The sequence below is a fragment of the Peromyscus maniculatus genome, chromosome 2 (assembly GCF_049852395.1).
Source record: "Peromyscus maniculatus bairdii isolate BWxNUB_F1_BW_parent chromosome 2, HU_Pman_BW_mat_3.1, whole genome shotgun sequence".
Lineage (NCBI taxonomy): Eukaryota > Metazoa > Chordata > Mammalia > Rodentia > Cricetidae > Peromyscus > Peromyscus maniculatus.
This window is the reverse complement of record NC_134853.1, coordinates 77,680,706-77,702,509: the sequence shown is the minus strand read 5'-3', so window position 1 is coordinate 77,702,509 and position 21,804 is coordinate 77,680,706. Positions and strand designations below refer to the sequence as shown.

Here is a 21,804-nt window from a genome sequence, read left to right as displayed (position 1 = left end):
TTACTCTAAAATAGCAAATAGTCCCCTTCCCTAGACTGTGACAGACTTAGGGTAATCTCTCCTAAGATCCTGGAAAGCTATGTAGTCATGCTAACATGGTGCTACAGGCATTTACTACTATGAGAAGTTACTGGATGCAAACCAGTATCTCCACATCTTCAGTCCTACAAACAGCAATGAAGAAAAGTTCTTCAGCAATTCCTCTGGTAGATTCTAAATCAAAACACACACTATAAGATAAAGTAAGTTTGATAACATATCAAAATTATCAGTGATTTCATTTAACTGATACTAATTTGTGGAAAAATAAGTTTTATTTATCAGAAAATGTGACCAGATTAAATATAATTGAAACACTACTTTTGATTTAATTGTATATTACAAAAATATTTCATTGTAATTTTGAAGAGACTACTACATCCTACAAAGGTGAGAACCCCTGTGAGAAATGTTTCTGTAAAGGTTCAACACTATTAATTGAATACACTGCAATGTAAATGTTAAGAAAACACAAAGCGACAATGATGTCTAATAAGAAAAAACAGAATTAGCTTTGGTGACAAACAGTGCTTGTAGTAGTACAGTTGAAACAGCAGAAATGCAGAACTAGTCAGTGTTAACAGGGCCAAGATTACGTTCTTATTGATTCTACACATTGGTGTGTGGTGTTCTCTCGGGTGTTCTCAACAGTAACCCAGCTGTTTTCATCTTCTTCATGAAACAGGAAGGTAATCTTGTTTTCTGTGAACAAAGAGATACTTCTGAAAAGATACAAAGGCCAATGTGGCAAAAATAAAAAAGGAAATTAAATTAATTTCAACAAAGATTGATAGCACGCACACAAAGTTATTTAGTGAAACATAGCAGTACATGGCTATAAGGCTAGCATTTGGTATGCTGAGGCAGGGGGTAGAAAGTACAAGGCCAGCCTGGGCTACAGAGTGATCTAGACCAGCTTGAGATACATAGAAAGACCCTTTCTCGAACCAAAAACAAAAAAACCATAAAAAGAAAAACTGGAAAAGAAAGAAAGAAAAGAAAAAAACCATCTGCAGTACTACAGAACACTTTATCCAAGAGGAATGCAGGGAGGGGCTTCTCCAATGTCTGTGACACAACAGATGTGACCTGGGACCTCTGCATCTCAGAATGTATGTCTGACAAGTCCAAAGGTGATATCACTTCTGACCATACTGAGAACTACTTCCATGGGAAAGAAGTGAGAAAGTGTTTAGTCAAGGAGGACAGTATCTGTTTCTTTGTGAATAGTGTGTGTGTGTTTCTGTGTGTGTTAGAATGCTCATGTAGGACCCTGGTATTTGCAAGGGTAAAGAACACTTTGGAACTCATTTTGGTCTTTCATCCTTGGTCGCAAATCCAATTATTTCTTTAGTTAGAAATTTAGTATGTATATACTTCCTACCTCCTCTCCAATACATCATCTTGCTTAAATATTTTTAAAATGTCCTATTGTGTTTAGCTTTATTTCTTCAAGAATACTAAAACCTCTTTCACTTAATAATCTAAGATTTCTCTGTTATGTTTTCTGGTTATAACGAGAAACTGGCAAACTATGTGATCTCTGTCTTCTTTCCTTTTCCTATTTATTTCTACTTGGTTATTGTATTCTGTACCATAACTATGTTATTTTACTCTTATTGGTACAGTGTTCCACAATGACCCTATAGACCTTGGGCACACTCAGTCTCTCTGCAGCTCATAAAAAAGAACAGATACTTACTACTTATTTTCAGTTTGCATAGTTTAAACAGATGTCAGTAGAGTTTGCCTGTGAGGTCACAATTTATTTCCCCTGATAAGTTACAGAATTTATCACTGCCCTGTAATGCTAAATATTCTCGATTATCATTCAATGACACAGCATCACGTACAGGGAATCTGATCTGTTTTCATGGAAGGCACAGTGGAAGCTCACATATTCCCTACGTTGTTGACCTAGACTATATAATGATAGTGATGAGTATATATTCATTTTTCCTTGGTCTTTGTGTATTCTTTCAACTTATAAAGATTTCTCTGTAGAACACTTCTGGAGTCATTTAAATACTTTTGTTGAAACACTGGATCTCTATTTCCAGAATTACACTAAGTACATCTCCTTTCTTACCTATTTCAGTTTGTTCAACTTCCAAAGCCTGTCATCAAGCCACCTCACTGTGGCTTCAACACTGACTTCCAATTCTAATGTGTGTTATTTCTCCTTGTGTGTCTGTTCCTCCTGAGCTCTGCCAGACTGCTCTCTTATAATTAACTCCTAGCTCTTGAGATAATGAACACTTTATTTTTTGCAGGGCTACTACCTGAACCCAAGGCTTCTATCCAGGACTGGCATATTACCACCGAGGTACAGTCAACACTGTCATTTTAGAGGTTTTTTAAATGACTGTTGATTATAAGTACATTCATGGGTATGTTCACATGTGTGCAGGTGCACATAAAGGACAGAGGTGGTCAATGCCCCTGGAGTTACAGGGACTTATTGTGAGTCACCTGATATAGGTACTAGGAAAAAAACTCAAGTCACTCAAGGAGCAGTATATGTCTTAACTACTGAGTCCTCTGTCTTTCATTTCAAAAGTTTAACTGTTTCATAAACTAACCCACCACTTAGGCCTGTACAATTTCATCATGGGTTGTCACTTGTTTTCTGGTTTATTTTCTTCTTGTTGTAGCATTTTTCATGGGCCATGCTCATTTCCTTTTAATTACTTACCTTTGAATGGACTGAGCACCCCAAGACCAGATATTCTTAGGAATACTGGGGTAGGAGTGAAGAGTATTGCATTCTAGACTAGATGGAAGTTCGTTCTGACAGAACAGTTTATACACGTGTGTTTGTGAGAAAAATTGAGAATTCATATTAGATCTTGGAAAAAGTTAAAACATTAGTCCTTCATGAAAAACAGGTACCAAAGAGTCTGTGGCAATCTCTCCCTCTGCTTTGCTGTAAGGATAGTGCACTTGTGTATACCTTATTTGCTTTTCTTCTTGCTAGTTCATGCTGCCAAACATCTATGGATGCTTCCATGCCTCCCTATATGTCCTGACCTATTGTAAACAGAAGAGCCATGTCTTTGTTCTGTCAGTTCAGAGATCTCTTTCTACAAGGATCTTCTTTTTACATGTGGTAACCATTTTTCAAATATTTCAGTTTGGAGTTACAGCAATATTTGTCTATGGGAATCTGTATTGTGTTGTATGAGGGTAACTTCAGACAGAATAGAGTACAAATATTTTTACTCTGCCATTTTAAATCCTTAAGTTCTGGTGTGGAGCTTTGAAACAATCTAAATGAACTGACAGAGCTGAAGCCACATAAAATAAGCACTGTAAAAAATAAAATAAGATCAATACTCAAGAAAAGTACAACAGAGATGAGAATTACCTATCCTATCTGCAGATAATGTATCAAGGTGATGGAATAAACCATGATTTTCTCTATTAAACTGTCAAAATTAGCAGCATCCATTAACACTGATGGTGGTCCTAGGGTCTGCTGTCAGATTAAACTTGTTACAATGGTTTCTCAGAGGAGGTCATGGATAACAATTATTTGTCACCCTCCAGATTTAGCTATTCCTCATACAAGTATTAAATAGCACACCAGTGTAATGCACGCTGCTTCTTGGTGAAATTTAAGCTGACATTCAGACCACCATTGTTAAGCTTCTCTAAGTTGAACTATTTTAAAGTCCAAACTAATACACTATAGTTTTTTGGGATCTATCACTACTTTACAACGAATACAACATTAATTCATTAATAATACAGAAACCACTTAAACAACTCAATGAGACAGTTTTAAAAAGAGGTATCTCAAAGCAACATCATAAGCCCTAGATTCTTCAGTGGCAAAGGTCCTAAATCAAGATAATATTAGCATACAGAGTTCTTATTTGTGACATTTTAGCCATCATTTTTAAAAGAGTAAAAAGGATAATGTATTTCTTACTTTACACATTTGTAAAGAAGATAATGAATCATGTGTAATGGAAAATTGCACAAAGCTAATAAAATAAGCAGAGAAAAGGGGAAAACTGGTGGCATATGTACAGCTGATTGCTGATCATTTTACCTCATTACATCTCTTTCAGAGATGAAAGTGCAGCTTTGGATGTACACATGAGGTATTTAATGTTTCTTATATTCTCCTCTATTAAGCAATTTAAAATTAACATTTTAAAACATGTTGAAAAAAATAGCAAACGTTAGGGGTCTATCACCTACCCTTGGATTTTTACACTGGAGACTGACACATGAAATCATGAGTTCAAATGTATTCCAGACAAATAACTGACATCCAACCCAGGCTGAATAAAAAAAAAAAAATCTTAAGGGAATTTGTGAAAATATTAAAAAGAAAACCAAGAATAAAACCCACCACTTTTTCACAGACACCCTTATTTGAAAAGTATGATCAGCATTCCCTGATGTTTAAATAAACAATGGACTACTTAGATGATGGCCATCCTCTTCTATACATTGCAATAGAAAAATATCTATCTAGAAGTGAAAGCACAACCAAGGATGAACAAGGGCCACAAAGGAATATAAGGACCACAAAGTGAATTTGACTAAATACATTTGCAACACGTATAGCACACTTTAATAACTACCTCATATGTTGCAAAATAGAACCACAATGCACTGATCTCCAACATCAGTCTTGTGTGAACATGGTAATTTGATTCCTTCAAGGCTATGAGGTTAAAGAGATGAAGGAAGTCCTTTTTTAAAAAAACTGAAGACAACTGTGGTGTGTAAGTTCTTACAAAATCATATACATGAATAGGGTTTCCTCTTGTATCAGTTCTTCCCTATTTCTTGATATCAAGATGATAGTAAAAGGTTTTAAAATATTTAAAGGCCTGGAGACATGGCTAAACAATTAAGACAAGTTCATTCCTAGGACCAAAGTTAGGTTTTTGACAACTTTCTGTAAATCATGCTACAAAAAGCTCCAAGGGTCTAACCTTCTTGAAAACCAGAATGCACATGCACATAATCATCATACAAAGACACACTGACATCACATAGTTACAATCTGTAAACAAATTTTCCTCATGAATGCTTTTCTCTTGTAAGAATTCATTCTAGTAACACAAATTTTGAAACATTTAAAAGGCTTACAGAGATTTTCTTCATTGTGAAGAGGTTCATGTAACAGAAAACTAGCATGTAGGCCGAAGTCAGAGAAATCAATCCTTCTCAGTTGGTGGTATTTCAGAAGATTTAGGAAATGCTGCCATGCCTATAAAGTATGTCAGTAGGGGTGGGCCAGAGAGTTTTCATCCATACACCATTTCCAGTTCCCACTCTCTACTTTGTGGTGCAAGTTGAGGATGTAAGTTCTTAGCTTCTTGCTTTAGCTGCCCTTTCTGACAATTGTTGCCATGCCACTTTCATTGTGATCCAGTATCTCTCAGGAACCAAGGGCCAATTAAATTCTTTCATAAGTTGACTTAGGCATTATGTTTTATTACAGCAACAGAAAATGCACTAATACATATCCATAAAGTTTTACTCATAGATTTCTTTTTTTCTGTGATTGAAGAGAAGAAATCTAAAAGTTGTTTTATAGTTTAAATTCATAGGCCCTTTGTCTATGTGAGATTGCAGGTACAAACAAAATAAAAACATCTTAATGGCTGAAGAGATTGTTGACACTTGCTAGATTTTTTCTTCCAGAATAATCTCGTGTAACTAAATGTACATATGTTGGCTAATGATCTTACCAAATCCTTTATAGTCAGATTTCCTTCAGTATTCATTTATTTTCAGATCGTCAGATTAATGTTATATGCACAGGATTTAACAGCTCAATTACACACTAAAAGTTTTCCTCGTGTATGAAGACTACCATGAATTGCAAAAGTTTGCCACACTGATTACATTTATAGGATTTCTTGACAGTATGATTATTTTCTTATGATTTTTAAGAGTACTGATATGCAAAGGCTTTACCATATTAATTACATTCATAGGGTTTCTCTCCAGTATGTCTTCTTTTATATATTTGGAGACTACTTTGATATGCAAAGTTTTATCACACTAATTTCATTCATATGGCATCTATCTCCTCAAGATGTTTTCTTTTATGTCTTTGGAGACTCCTTCGACATGGGAAGGCTTTATCACACTGATTACATTCATAAGGTTTCTCTCCAGTATGTCTTCTTTTATGTATTTGGAGATAACTGTATTTTGTAAAGGCTTTATCACATTGATTACATGTGTGTGGTTTCTCTCCAGTATGTGTTCTTTTATGTATTTGGAGACTATTGTTATAGGCAAAAGCTTTACCACATTGATGACATTCATAAGGTTTCTCTCCAGTATGAGTTCTTTTATGTACTTGGAGACTCTTTTGACATACAAAGGTTTTACCACACTCATTACATTCACAAGGTTTCTCTCCAGTATGTGTTCTTTTATGTAACTGGAGACTCTCTTGATGTGCGAAGAGCTTACCACACTGACTACATTCATAAGGTTTCTCTCCAGTATGTGTTCTTTTATGAGCTTGAAGATGAGCATGTCTAGAAAAGGCTTTATCACATTGATTACATTTGTGGGGTTTCACTCCAGTATGTGTTCTTTTATGCTTTTGTAAATTACTGTATTGTGAAAAGGCTTTATCACATTGAATACATTTGTATGGTTTCTCTCCAGTATGTGTTCTTTTATGTTCTTGAAGACTATTGTGATGTGCAAAGCCTTTACCACATTCATTGCATTCATAAGGTTTCTCTCCAGTATGAGTCCTTTTATGTCTTTGGAGATTCCTTTGACATACAAAGGCTTTCCCACACTCATTACATTCATAGGGTTTCTCTCCAGAATGAGTCCTTTTATGTATTTTGAGACTCTTTTGACATAAAAAGGCTTTACCACACTGACTACATTCATAAGGTTTGTCTCCAGTATGAGTTTTTTTATGCTTTTGAAGTGTACACTTATGTGAAAAGGCTTTATCACATTGATCACATTTGAAAGGTTTCTCTCCAGTATGTATTCTTTCATGTCTATGGAGATCCCTGTAATATAAAAAGGCTTTATCACATTTACTACATCCATAGCGTTTCTCTCCTGTATGTCTTCTTTTATGTACTTTGAGATTACTGTGTTGTGAAAAGGCTTTATCACATTGATTACATTTGTATGGTTTCTCTCCTGTATGTGTTCTATTATGTATTTGGAGACGACTACGATGTGCATAGGCTTTACCACATTGATTACATTTATAAGGTTTCTCTCCATTATGAGGTTTTTTATGTGTTTGGAGACTACTGAGATGTGCAAAGGCTTTATCACACTGTTTATATTCATAAGGTTTCTCTCCAGTATGAGTTACTTCATGTCTTTGTAGACGACTCTGACATTCAAAGGCTTTATCACATTTATTACATGCATAGGGTTTCTCTCCATTATGCCTTCTTTTATGTATTTGAAGATGATTGTGATATGCAAAGGCTTTAACACACTGAGTAATTTCAGCGAGTTTCTCTCCAGTATGATTTCTTTCATTCCTGCCATGTCTTCTATAACTTTGACAATGTTTTTCAGTATTATAGCCCACAGCAATGAGGTGCCTGTAGGTCTCCAGCATCACATCTTGGTATAGATTCTTCTGGGAATAATCCAGCAAAGCCCACTCTTCCACACTGAAGTCCACATGCACATCGTCATAGGTCACTGCACCCATCTTGTGGTCTCAAAAGGCAATCCCGACTTCACTGTCACAGCCTCATGCAAACAACTCTCAGGATCTCCTCACTGTAGCTCTGACTCAACTCATGGTCTGAAAGGCGATCCAGGCTTCATCCTCACAGCTTCACAGCTTCATGTCATGACCTCTCAGGATCTCCTCTTGGAGCTCTAACTCATGTCCTGGCTTCCCAGCTGGACCATGCTCTCCCCTCAGTTCCCTGCAGCAGCACTTGCACAGCACAAAACTCAATAGTGCCAAATCCTCTTCAAAGTCAAGCCTGAAACCAAAAAATTATTCTTAAATGCCATAGGAAAAGAATAAAACTTGTACACGAACTGAGATCTAGCAATGGAGAAGAAGAAAATGGTAAGTAGTTTGGGGCATCAGAGATATCAATCCTCTTGTCTCTGGCCCTAGACTGTGATGATAGTTAACAGAAAGCACATTCTTTTAACTTTCATTTCATTTTTTTATATCAATTTTACTACACATCACTACCTGAACAAGGTTGAAAAAACATGATCATAAGAACTATGTGCAAAGTAAGGTCAAGATTGTTGTCACATTCTGTAGCCAAGAGCAATACATAGTCTTTCAGTGTCACAGCTCACATTCAAATATGCCTCGAACTGTAAAACAAGTAGGAAGTCAAACTACAGAGGAAAGAGGACAGTTCAGTTCATAGAGTGTGTGGTTAGGGGCCTAGGTGGCAGAATGAGATGAATGAAAAGAAAATGAAACCAAAGATGCACTCAGAAGCTCATGCTCAATTAGAAGCTTCATTCCAGGTAATTAGAGTTCATAGTGTTGAAAGGTATGAAACACACTACTGAAGAAGAAAAGTAATCATCACCCTCACACAGGTGTCGACCCTGTGAGCTATAAGAACAACCTGTATGCAAGATATACCCACTGACTGTGCAATAGTGGCACAAACTATAGGAATAACCAATCACCTTTTAAATGGATTTAAGGCCAGCTCTACAAGATGGAACTTATACCTGACACACTAATGAGGCCAAGAACCTGAGACTAGATAGGTGAGAGGCCTCAAGGGAAAATCTACTATAATTATTCTGCCAAATGAACATAGAAATAAAATGACTCCTAACTACATATTGTTATATCCATGGAGTATCACATTACTGAGCATTCATCATAAAGGAGACATCTTGCAGTACATAAGTAATACTGGACAACATTCAGAGAGTGAGGTTCTTTGGAGCACTCAGTACTAAATGGAAAGCCCATTAAAGCCCTCCCCTCAAGTCTCAGGGATATATATATATATATATATATATATATATATATATATATATATACATATATACACATACACACATACACACACACACACACACACACACACACACACACATATATATGAAAATAGAAAGCTATAAAAGGCAGAGGTGATGAACAACTCCAAGGAAACAGCATTTTTCAGACACAATAGGGCTAATGCACATTTGAAATTACAGAGACTTTGACAGCATGCACAAGATCTATACTACTTCAAGCCAGACAAAAATCCCAGCACAGAGAATGGGAAGTGGGCACAAAGTCCCTCATCTAACCAAGAAGCTATGTGCAACCATTAACTTCTGGGATGGAGAAAACCAGTTTCCTTCAATAGAGAGACAAAATATGTTAAACACACTCCAGGACAAGCCACATGCTCATGAATAGCTGGTCAACACAAAATGGACCCCATGTAATTTTTTGTTTTGTTTTGATTTTTAACAGAAAGTATCTGAAGTTGAGTGGGTATCTGGGAGTACTTTGGGGAGATGAAAATATGACTAAAATATATTGTGTGAAATTTTTTTTTTTAATTTTGATAGAATATTACTTTGAGGTGTGTTAGTTTATGTTGCATTTCTTTAATTCTGTAAAGCTTTGTTACTGTGCCTGTGTAAAATACCTGCTGGTCTAATAAAGAACTTGCCAATAGCAAGGCACCAGAAAGGATAGTTGGAAATCTCAGGCAGACAGAACATATTGAGAAGGCGCCAGAGAGCAAGAGGCCATCAAGGGTCAGCTACCCAGCTACATAACCAGCAAGCCATAAAGTAAAATTAAGATTTATAGAAGAGAATGGGAAAAATCCAGAGGTAAAAGCTAGATGTGTTAATTTAAGTTAAGGAAAGCTGGCTACAAACTAAGCCAAGCTAAGGCTGGGCAATCATAATTAAGAAGAAGCATCTGCATGTGATTTGTTGGAGGGGCCCCGAAAAAAATAAAAACAAGTAACAACAATAAATAAAAAAAGGAAGTGTAATAGAGCCTTATGGCACAGGCCTATTATACCAGCTACTCTGGAGACTAGCCAGGATGATGGTTAAGTTCAAGGGCTATCTGTGCAACAGACTTCCTGGTGAGCCTAGGAAACTTAGTGAGATTATCTCAAAAGAAAAACTGAAAAAAGAGCTGGGAATATAGCTCGGCAAGAGAGTGCTTGCATACACAATCCTAGGACTGAAAATAATAACAATAATGATCAGAATGGGTCTTTACCTATGTACTATTCATTCACTTTGTAATCCTTTGCAAAATAATCTATACCTCGCCACATTGCTACTTAGAAGTTGAAGGGTAAAATAAAGCAGTCTTTCCATGCCATTATCCAGAAAAATCATAAACACACAGGGACGTGTTTCTGAATATTCTATAAGGAAATTTCTGAGGGAGTGATGGAAATAAAGAACACAGGAAACATAGTTTGTATTAAAAAGTAAGATAGGTAAGGTTGGACAGAATCTGCCAGCTCTGATTGGACAAAGAGGTGAATGAATCTTCTCCTATCCAGAGAGTCCTGCCTCTAGGACCTAGGGCTGAAGGCACAATCCGTGCACCCCACCCCCACCGATCGCTGCCCTAGTTTCAGGCTAGCAGGCAACACTCCTCCACGCAAGCCACCCCACTACACCCCACAATGGAAACTGTAATCCACAAGATCCACTCCCTGACCCTAACCCAACCATCCCCCTGTAACCTCAGTTTCTCCCTGAGAAACAGAATCTACCACATCTGATTGAACCAAGAGCGGTCCCTTGAGACACAGACACAGTAAGCACAGACTGAACCAAGAGCAGCTACCTCAGACACAGACACCTCTTTACACCTATTGGAGGAAGAGATGGGTAGACACCACTGCAAAAATACATACAGCAACATAAAGAGCAATATGGCACCAAGAGAACCTAGAGGTTTTACAACAGCAAGACCTGAGCATCACAGAATAGAAGAAGCAGAAGTAAGCAATCTTACAAATCATTTTATGAAGATGATAGAGGCTTCTAAAGAGGAAATGAAAAAATCCCTTAAAAAAATTGATGAGAAGACTACCAAAACAATTGGAAGAGATCAATAAATCCCTTAAAGAAAGCCAAGAAAACAAAGTAAAAGTAAAGAGGTGAAGGAAACAGTTCAAAACATGAAAATTGCAACAGAAGCAATGAAGAAGATAGAAAAGGAGGGAATGATGGAAATAAAAAAATCTGAGTAAATGAACAGGAACTACAGATGCAACCATAACCAAGAGAATACAAGAGATGGAAGAGAGAATCTCGGACATGGTGGACACAATAGAAGAAATAGATTCATCAGTCAAAGAAAACACTAAAACCAAAAAAGTCATAACACAAAACATCTAGGAAATCTCTGACACCATAAAAAGTCCAAATCTAAGAATAAGAGAAATAGAAGAATACCAACTTAAAGGCACAAAAAAATACATTCAACAAAATCATACAAGAAACCTTTCCCAAATTAAAGAAGGAAATACCTATGAAGATACAAGAAGCTTACAGAACACCACACAGACTAGACCCCCCAAAAAAGTCCCCTCATCACATAATAATGAATCCACAAAACATAAAGAACAAAGAAAGAATATCAAGAGCAGCAAAGGAAAGAGGCCATGTGACTTATAAAGGCAGATCCATCAGAATAACACCTCATTTCTCAATGGCAACTCTGAAAGCCAGAAGGTCCTGGGCAGATGTAATGCAGACACTAAGAGACCTCAGATGCCAGCCCAGACTACTATATCCAGCAAAACTTTCAATTACCATAGACAGAGTACACAAGATATTCCAAGACAAAACCAGATTTAAATAATACCTATCCACAAATCCAGCCTTACAAAAAGCACTAGAAGGAAAACTCCAACATAAAGAAGTTAGGTGTACCTATGAAAACACAGGAAATATATAACCCCATAGTAGTAAATCCCAAAGAAGGAAAATACACACAATCTACCACCAAAAGATAACAGGAATTAACAACCACGGTCATTAATATCCATTAATATCAATGGACTCAATTCACCTATAGAAAGACACAGGCTAAGAGAATGGAAACAAAAACAAAAACATCCTTTTGCTGCATACAAGAATCACACCTCAACTTCAAAAACAGACACTACCTCAGAGTAAAGGCCTGAAAAAAGACTTTCCAATCAAACAGACTTAAGAAGCAAGATGGTGTAGCTATCCTATTATCTAACAAAACAGACTTCAAGCTAAAATCAATCAAAAGAGATCAGGAAGGACATCACATATTCATCACAGGAAAAATGCACCAAGAGGAAGTCTCAATTCTCAGAAATTATGTCCCAAACACAAGGGCATCCACATATGTAAAAGAAACAGTACTAAAGCTTAAATTGCACATCAAACCCCACATGCTGTTAGTGGCAGACTTCAACACCCCACTCTGATCAATGGACAGATCTGCTAGACAGAAACTTAAAAGAGAAATACGGGATCTAACTGATGTTATGACTCAAATGGACTTAATAGATATCTATAGAACCTTCCACCCTGATAGAAAAGAATATACCTTTTTCTCAGCACACCAAAGAACCTTCTCTAAAATTGTCAACATACTTGGTCACACAAAAAAAATCTTAACAGATACAAAAAATTGAAAAAAACCTTCCTGTATTTCATCAGCCCACTGTGGCTTAAAGTTAGATTTCAACAACAGCAAAAATCATAGAAAGCCTACAATCTCATGGAAACTGAATAATGCTCAACTGAATCACCAATGGGTAAAGGAAGAAATAAGGAAAGAAACGAAACACTTCCTAGAATTCAATGAAAGTGAATGCACATCATACCAAAACTCATGGGACACTACAAAAGCAGTACTAAGAGGAAGGATCATACTGCTAAATTTCCTCATAAGGAAGTTGGAGAAACCTCACAGAAGTGACTTAACAGCACACCTGAGAGCTCTAGAACAAAAAGAAGCAAACTCACCCAGGAAGAATAGACAGCAGGAAAAAATCAAATTGAGAGCTGAAATCAATAAAACAGAAACAAAAAGAACAATCAAAGAATCAATGACACAGAGTCAGTTCTTTGAGAAAAATCAACAAGATAGACAAATCTCTACCCAAACAAAATAAAAGGCAGAGAGAGAACATCCAAATTAACAAAATCAGAAATGAAAAGGGAGACATAACAGACAATGAGGAAATCCAGAGAATCATCAGGTCATACTTCAAAAATCTGTACCTTACAAAACTGGAAAATCTAAAAGAAATGGACAAAATTCTAGATAGGCACCACATACCAAAGTAAAATTACTATGAGGTAAACAATTTAAATAGACCAATAACCCCCAAAGAAATAGAAATAGTCATTAAATTTCTACAAAACCAAAAAAAAGCCCAGGACCAGATGGTTTCAACACAGAATTCTACCAGATTTTCAAAGAAGAGCTAATACCAATACTCTTCAAATTGTTCCACACAACAGAAACAGAAGAAATGTTACCAAACTCCTTTTATGAGGCAACAGTTACTCTGATTCTCAAACCACACAAAGAAGCAACAAAGAAAGAGATTACAGACCAATATCCCTCTTGAACATTGATGCAAAAATACTCAATAAAATATTGGCAAACCGACTCCAGGAACACATCAAAAAAAATTATCCATCATGATCAACTAGGCTTCATCCCAGGGATGCAAGGATGGTTCAGTATATGAAAATCTGTTAATGTAATACACCATATAAAAGAAAGTCAAAGAAAAAAAAAAACACATGATCATCTTATTACATGCTGAAAAGGCCTTTGACAAAATACAACGCCCCTTCATGATAAAGGTTTTGGAGAGATCAGGAATACAGGGAACATACCTAAACATAATAAAGGCAATTTACAGCCACCCGACAGCCAACATCAAAGTAAATGGAGAGAAACTCAAAGAGATTCCACTAAAATAAGGAACAAGGCAATGCTGTCCATTCTCCCAATATCTATTCAATATCGTACTTGAAGTTCTAGCTAGGGCAATAAGGCAACAAAAGGAGATCAAGGAGATACAAAATGGAAAGGAAAAGTCAAATTTTCACTATTCGCAGATGATATGATAGTTTACATAAGTGACCCCAAAAATTCTACCAGGAAACTCATACAGCTGATAAATACCTTCAGTAATGTTGAGAGATACAAGATTCATTCAAAAACATCAATAGTTCTCCTATATACAAATGATAAATGGGCCAAGAAAGAAATCAGGGAAACATCACCCTTTACAGTAGCCACAAATAATATAAAATACCTTGGGATAACTCTAACTAAGTGATTGAAAGACCTATATGACAAGAACTTAAAGTCTCTGAAGAAAGAAATTGAAGAAGATATCAGAAAACAGAAAGATCTACAATGCTTAGGGATATGTAGGATTAACACAGTAAAAATGGCAATCTTACCAAAAACAATCTACAGATTCAATGCAATCTCCATCAAAATCCCAACACAATTCTTCACAGACCTTGAAAGAACAATACTCAACTTCATATGGAAAAACAAAAAACACAGGATAGCTAAAACAATCCTGTACAATGAAGCAACTTCTGAAGGCATCACCATGTCTGACCTTCAGCTCTATGATAGAGCTGTAGTAATAAAAATAAAAGTTTGGTAATGGCACAAAAAAATGACATGTGGAGCAATGGAATTAAATTGAAGACCCTAACATTAATTCACACACCTATGAACACCTGATATTTGACAAAGAAGCCAAAACTGTACACTAGACAAAAGAAAGCATCTTCAACAAATGGTGCTGGCATAACTGGATGTCAACATGTAGAAGATTGCACATAGATCCATATCTATCACCACACACAAAACTCAAGTCCAAGTGTATCAATACCACAACATAAATCCAATTACACTGAACCTAACAGAAGAGAAAGTAGAAAGTAGCCTTAAGTGCATTGGCACAGGAGACCACTTCCTAAATATAACACCAGTAGCACAGACACTGAGAGCAAGAATTAACAAATGGGACCTCCTCAAGTGGAGAACATTCTGTAAGGCAAAGGACATGGTAAACAATACAAAATGACAGCCTACAAAATGGGAAAAGATCTTTACCAACCCCAAATCTGACAGAGGGCTGATCTCCAAAATACATAAAGAACTGAAGAAACTAGACAGCAAAATACCAAACAATCCATTTAAAACATGGGATACAGAACTAAACATCCTTACTCATCAGGGAAATGTAAATCAAAATGACTCTTAGATATTATCTTACACCTGTCAGAATAGCTATGATCAAAAACACTAATTACAGCTTATGTTAGGGAAGAAGTGGAACAAAGGGAACACTCTTCCACTAGTGGTGGGAGTGCAAACTTGTACAGCCACTTTGGAAATCTGTGTGGCGGTTTCTCAGGTAATTGGGAATCAATCTTCCTCAAGACCCAGTGATAACCCTCTTGCACATATACCCAAGGAATGATCAAGAATTCTGGAATGAAACTTGCTCAACTATGTTCATAGCGGCATTATTAGTAATATCCAGAATCTGGAAACAACCTAGATGCCCCTCAACTGATGAATGGCTAAAGAAAATGAGGCAATATACACAATGGAGTACTACTCAGCAGTTAAAAAACAATGACATCATGAAATTTGCAGGCAAATGGATGGAACTAGAAAATATCATTCTCAGTGAGGTAACTCAAACTCAGAAGGACAAACATGGTATGTACTCAATCATAAGTGGATACTAGGTGTAAAGCAAAGGATAACCAGACGACAACCCACAGCTCCAGAGAAGCTAGCTAACAAGGAAGACACTAAGAGGAACACATAGGTCGCCCGGGAAAGGGGAAATACATGAGATCTCCATTAGTAAAATGAGCGTTTGGGGGACAATGTAGGGTAAGGTATGTGGAATACATAAGGAATCAGGATGATCAAGCTGGGTGAGGGAATGAGTGGGAGAGCAATGAAAGACATACCCTGATAGAGGGAGACATCATGGGGATAGGGAGAAACCTAGTGCTAGGGAAATTCCCAGGAATCCACAAGAATGACCCCAGCTTAGACTACTAGCAATAGTGGAGAGGGTGCCTGAGTTGACTTACCCCAGTAAACAGATTGGTGAATACCCGTCATCATAGATCCTTCATAAGGTAACTGATGGAAGCAGATGCAGAGATCCACAGCCAAACATCAGGCAGAGCTCCAGGAGTCCATTGAAGAGAGAAGAGGGATTCTATGAGCAAGAAGCATCAAAATTATGATGGGGAAACCTACAGAGACAACCATACCAAGCTAGTGGTAACTCATGAACTTTACACCAACAGCCGTGGAACCTCCATGGGAGTGGACTAGGACCCCTGGATAAACAATATAGTTGTATAGCTTAATCTGCTTAAGGGGCCACCTGGCAGTAGGATATGAGGATCCATCCCTGATATATCAGCTGGTTTCTTGGAGCCCATTACCTATGGTAGGACACCTTACATAGCCTTGATGCAAGGGGAGGGGCCTGGACCTGCCTCTACTGAATGTACCAGGCTCTGCTGACTCCCCATGGGAGGCCTTACATTTTTGAAGGAGGAAATGGAGGATGGGTTCGGGGAGAGGTTGGGGGGGGGGCACGATAGAAGATAGGGTGATCTGCCATTGGTATATAAAATGAATTAAAAATATTTTTTAAAAAATTTATTTATTATGTATACATTATTCCATCTGCAATAATACCTGCAGGCCAGAAGAGGGTGTCAGATCTCATTACAGATGGTTGTGAGCCACCATGTGGTTGCTGGGATTGAACTCAGGACCTCTGGAAGAACAGTCAGTGCTCTTAACCGCTGAGCATTCTCTTCAGCCCCTCCCGCCCCCCAACAAATTCTTAACCAAAAAGAAATGGTAGGTAAGACTGAACTTCAGGGGGAGAAAATGTAAATGTTTTTCTTTTTATTTAATGACTTTTTTACTTGAACCTAATTTGTAATACAAAAATGTTTTTGTTTTTAAATTCTACCCTTAACCAGGTATGGCGGTGTAAGCCTTTAATTCCAGCACTTGGGAAACACAGGCAGGAGGACTGCTGAGTTCAGGGTCAGCCTAGTCTACATAATGTGTTCCAGGCCAGAAAGGCCTCCATAATGAGACCATCTCAAACAAAACAAAACAAAAACCCAACACCAAAAACAACTTCATTTTGCTAATGTGTTCTTAGGGCTAGAAGAGAATGGTACTAAACTAGTTGTTATTGTGTAGGGAGATGTGTGGGAGCCCGTTTTCGGGTTCCTCATGGCTTTACCCAGCAGGTCCACACAGAGGATGATTAGGACCACGGGTCTGAGTGCAGGTGTCTGAGATGGTCTGCACTTGGCTGTGCTGGGGGAGGAGGTCTTTTGCTCCACCCCTTGGCATCTCTATAAATACCCTGGGGCAGAGACAGTCGGGGCCATTTGGAATACGTTCCAGGCCCTCTCTAGGCTATCCTTTATTTTCTATCTGTTTATCTTGACAAGATTCCCCCCAATAAATCCTTCTATCTAATATTTCCTGCTGCTCACTATAGATGTAACCAACCGTCTTATTAAATAAGAAACACAGAAACAATGTAAAAGAGAAAGCCGAGAGGTCAGAGCTCAGAGCTCAGAGCTAAAATCTCACCCTTCCTCCTGCTGTCCCAGCTTCGCGAAAAGAGACCTACTTCCTGTCGGTTCGTTTTTTTATAGTATGTTGTTCTGCCTTCTCATTGGTTGTAAACCCAAACACATGACTGCCTCGTCACTGTCTGAATGTACAGCCCCCTAGGTCTTAAAGGCATATGTCTCCAATGCTGGCTATATCCCTGAACACACAGAGATCTTATGGGATTAAAGGCGTGTGCCACCACCGCCACACTCTTGCTATGGCTCTAATAGCTCTGACCCTGAACACACAGATATCTATGGGATTAAAGGCGTGTGCCACCACCGCCACACTCTTGCTATGGCTCTAATAGCTCTGACCCCCAGACAACTTTATTTATTAACATACAATCAAAATAATAATTCAGTACAATTAGATTACCACCACAGCTCACACTCAAGAAAACTCTGGGGAACTGTGGGATTGGTGGGTAAACGCCCCACAGAGATGATGACTACAAAGCAGTGTATGCAAGTATGAGGTAAGACTACCTCTAGTGTCATTCTTTAGGTACCATCAACCTCTGTGTGGGTGTGTAAGGGTCTATGTGCACTTATGGGTGTTTGGGGAGGCTATGTGCACTTGTGTGTGTTTGGGGAGGCTATGTGCACTTGTGTGTGTTTGGGGAGGCTATGTGCACGGTGTGTCTTTGAGGAGGCTATGTGCCCTTGTGTGTTTTTGGGGAGGCTATGTGCACTTGTGTGTGTTTGGGGAGGCTATATGCACTTGTGTATTGCAGGCATGTGGCCTTGTATGCGTCGGGGCTATGTGCACTTCTAGGAGGGCAGGGGCAAGCAGGCCAGAAGAGATCCAGTATTTTGATCTTTCACACTCTACCTTATTCCCTCAAGACAGAGACTCTCGCTGACTTTGGAGCCAGGCTGGTGGCCAAAAACTCTTATTTTTTGCTGCCTCCCCTGGTTCTGGGGTAACTGACATGCACACAGCCATGTTTGGCTTCCTACATGAGTGCTAATTTATGAATTCAGGTTAACATCTCTGGCTTGCTCTCTGTCACTGAGCCACATCTCCATCCTCCTTCCTACTGCTTATACCCCAAAAACAAAGTCTATTACTAGCCTGGAAGTCACTATACAAGTAAGGGTGGCTGGTTAGAATTTACCAGGAATCCTTCTGTCTCCATCTCCCCTGATCTAAGAGTAGGCCTGCAGGCTGCCATGCTCAGTTTTATGTAACTTCCGGGAATGGAAATCAGATGACCATGCTTGTAATGACAAGCACTTTAGTGGCTGAATTATCTTCCCAGCTCAAATCAAGTTCTTTTCATGAGTGTGCTGGCTAATTTTAGGTCAACTCTACAGTCATCTGAGAAGAGGGAACCCGAACTGAGAAAATGCCTCCATGAGACCAAGGCTGTAAGCAAATATGGGGGACCATTTCTTATTAGTTATAAAAGTGGGAATAAAATAAATTTTTTAAAAAAGTGGGAAAACCCAGCCCATTATGAATGGTCCTAGGTTCTATAAGAAAGCAGGCTGAGTAATCCCTGGTAGCAAGCCAGTAAGCAGCACTTTCCCATGGCCTCTACTTCGGCTCCTCCCTCCAGGTTTCTTCCCCCAGTGCTTTCGATGGTGAACTGTTACATGGAACAGGGAGTGAAATAAACCCTTTCTTCCCCAAGTCACTTCTGGTGGAGGTGTTTCATCACAGCAATATTAACTCCAATGCAGTGAGAAAAGCCTTTCCCTCAAGAGGCAAGAAATTAATTGCTTGCTTGAGGGCATTTACCCCAGGCTGGCCTGAAGCTTATTATGCAGGGAATCTCTTGTCTCCACTTCCAAAGTGCTGATATTCAGGTGTGAGCTACCATGCCTGGCTGACTTTTATTTATCTGAAATATATAAAGGTAGAAAGACTAGAGTATCATTCTTTATAGCTGAGAAAACTCGAGGCACACACCAAAGTAGCTTGCTTCGTGGTACCTGAGAAATTGACGACAGTGATGAAATGTGAATTCAGTTCTCCAGACTCTTATCTAAAGCCTCTAATTACCCGCCTAAATTAAATCCAATCTTTTCCCATATTCCCCAATTGATAATGAAATGGAAGAAAGGAAAGCTACACGCAAATATCTAGCTTGGCTAACCGCGTCCACCTTATTTTTATTATCGTCATTCACCGTTATTATTAAGCACAGGGACCGCTCCTCCAAAAGTACTAAGGATGAACACTGAGGAGTCTCAGAGGACAGGAAAGAGACTGGCAATTCAACCACCTCCTCTCTTAGAAGCGGATGCAGCTGGCCCCTGTACACAGAATTTCTCACGTCCTTCGCGAGGCATCAAACTCCTCCGGGGGAACTCTCTGGTTAGCCGCCTGCCATTCTCCCTGTCCCTGGCGAGTCCAGGCCTCCAGCCACCACTGAGGATGCAGGCAGAGCAGCCGGCTGCAGCAGTTCCTCCCCTGCCGAGGCACTTGGCCATGCACTGGTCCTCACATCTCCTCGTTCTCCCCCATCCTCCGCTCTCACCACCCAGCCCAAAAGACCACACCGACCCGACCCGGCTTCTACGAGCGTCTCCATCAACCTCCGATGGGCGCCGGTCAGGACGATCAGCGGACAGCAAGGGCACGTGGGGACGATCTGCTTCCGTGAGGAGCGCGGCCGGCCTGCGGCGGACGGACTCAACATGGACCTGCGGCCGACCTCCGCTGCTCCCACCGCCTGGGGCGGGGACCCCGAAGGTGGCCGAACTCCAGTCGGGTACCGGGCGACCAGCGACCCCTGCCTGAGGATGCCCGCCCAGGCCCAGAGACACAGCCCCGGTGCCTTCATCTTACCTCGCTCTCCAGCAGCGGCGGAGGCCTCGCTTTACTGCAGTCGCGGCAACCATCGCAAAGCAGCGGAAGCTTCGCTTTACGGCAGTCGTGGCAACCATTCCAAAAGGGCCGGAGGCCTCATTTTACGGCATTCGCAGCAACCGTCGCAAAGGGGCCGTCAAGCGCGCAGCTGCACGCGCTGGCCCAGGTAGTGTCTGGGGTGGACTGCGACCTTCCGCGTTTTCTGTCACTTCGCTGTCCCACGTTCTCGGAACCCTGCTGTTGGCCTGGCCTTTAGAAAGCCGCAGGCAGCCAGCCCTTCAGCAGCACCGAGGCTGCCAGAGAGTTTAGAAAAACCTCAGAGAGCAAAGCAGAACTGTCTCCCCTGGTGTGCTGGTTCACCAGACAGTGCAGAGCCTGGGCTACATGCAAACTTCGGCTGGATAAGGATTCCTTTTGCTTTGCTTGCTTGCTGTCTCCCTCCCTCTCTCCCTCCTTCCTATCTTCTTCCCTTCTCTGTCTCTGTCTCCCACCCCCCTGGTTTGTAAACGCATGTACTAAGCAAACAGATTCAGAATAACTCCTTGGATTCTGCCTTGGATACCGTTACTTGCCATTTAGATACCATTGCTTCCGATTGGGCATAGAGTGGGAAAGATCACTAGGTAGTGATGTATAAGCTCATGAGGTTGAGCTGCCTAGTTGACATTTAGGTCTGTGAGATGCTGTCTTCCAGATTAGGACTCGAAACAAACACAGACAGTTCTGGAACTGGCATCTCTTGCTTTTAATGGTGTAAAGAGTTATTGGTAAGTATTAGATGTAGATTTTGATAGGAGTTTCTGAAAATTACAAAGCACTAGACACAGTATTGTAGTTTTAAGTCCTCTCTACAAAATTATTAAGAGACCATAGAAAAAGATGAAATAATTTACCCTCCACATCCAGTTCTGTATTATGTAACTCAAGCTGGCCTTAAACTCTCCATGTAGCCTAGGGTGGCCTTCAACGGTTCCTAGTGCTTCCACATCTCAAGTGATGGGATTACAAGTTTCCACTGCCATGCTTGGCTTAAAGAGAATTATTTTTGAAAACTGTAATGGGATGTGACCCTTGAAAAAGTCACTATTAAGCCTGGCATGCTTATGACTCAAGCATTCTGGACTTCAAGGCAGAAGGGTCAAGAGTCAGGCTTTGTCTTTTTTTTTTTTTTTTTTTTTTTTTTTTTTTTTTTGGTTTTTCGAGACAGGGTTTCTCTGTGTAGCTTTGCGCCTTTCCTGGAACTCGCTTTGGAGACCAGGCTGGCCTCGAACTCACAGAGATCC

The 21,804-nt window shown here is 39.5% G+C and overlaps 2 protein-coding genes across 5 annotated transcripts in view; both read right to left on the bottom strand.

Annotated features, from left to right (window-relative positions):
• Window positions 1-656, bottom strand: part of LOC102905552 (ribitol-5-phosphate transferase FKTN-like) — a 108,484-nt gene extending 107,828 nt beyond the window's left edge. The window contains exon 1 of the mRNA XM_076563600.1: window positions 504-656. Coding sequence (XP_076419715.1) covers window positions 504-656 — 153 coding nt within the window. The remainder of the gene's footprint in view (window positions 1-503) is intronic.
• LOC143271848 (uncharacterized) lies at window positions 296-7,726 on the bottom strand. 4 transcript variants are annotated; one of them, XR_013049112.1, is made up of 2 exons: window positions 5,152-7,726; window positions 296-761 (listed from the first exon to the last, which is right to left on the bottom strand). XR_013049112.1 is itself a non-coding variant. In XM_076564219.1 (1 exon), the coding sequence occupies exon 1, from the start codon at window positions 7,724-7,726 to the stop codon at window positions 6,083-6,085; it is 1,644 nt and encodes a 547-aa protein (XP_076420334.1). In that variant the 3' UTR covers window positions 5,148-6,082. The 4 variants fall into 4 exon arrangements, 1 of the variants encoding a protein (XP_076420334.1); XR_013049110.1 differs by having other exon boundaries at window positions 296-741; XR_013049111.1 differs by lacking the exon at window positions 296-761 and adding an exon at window positions 4,284-4,331.
• Window positions 7,727-21,804: the final 14,078 nt, after the last annotated feature.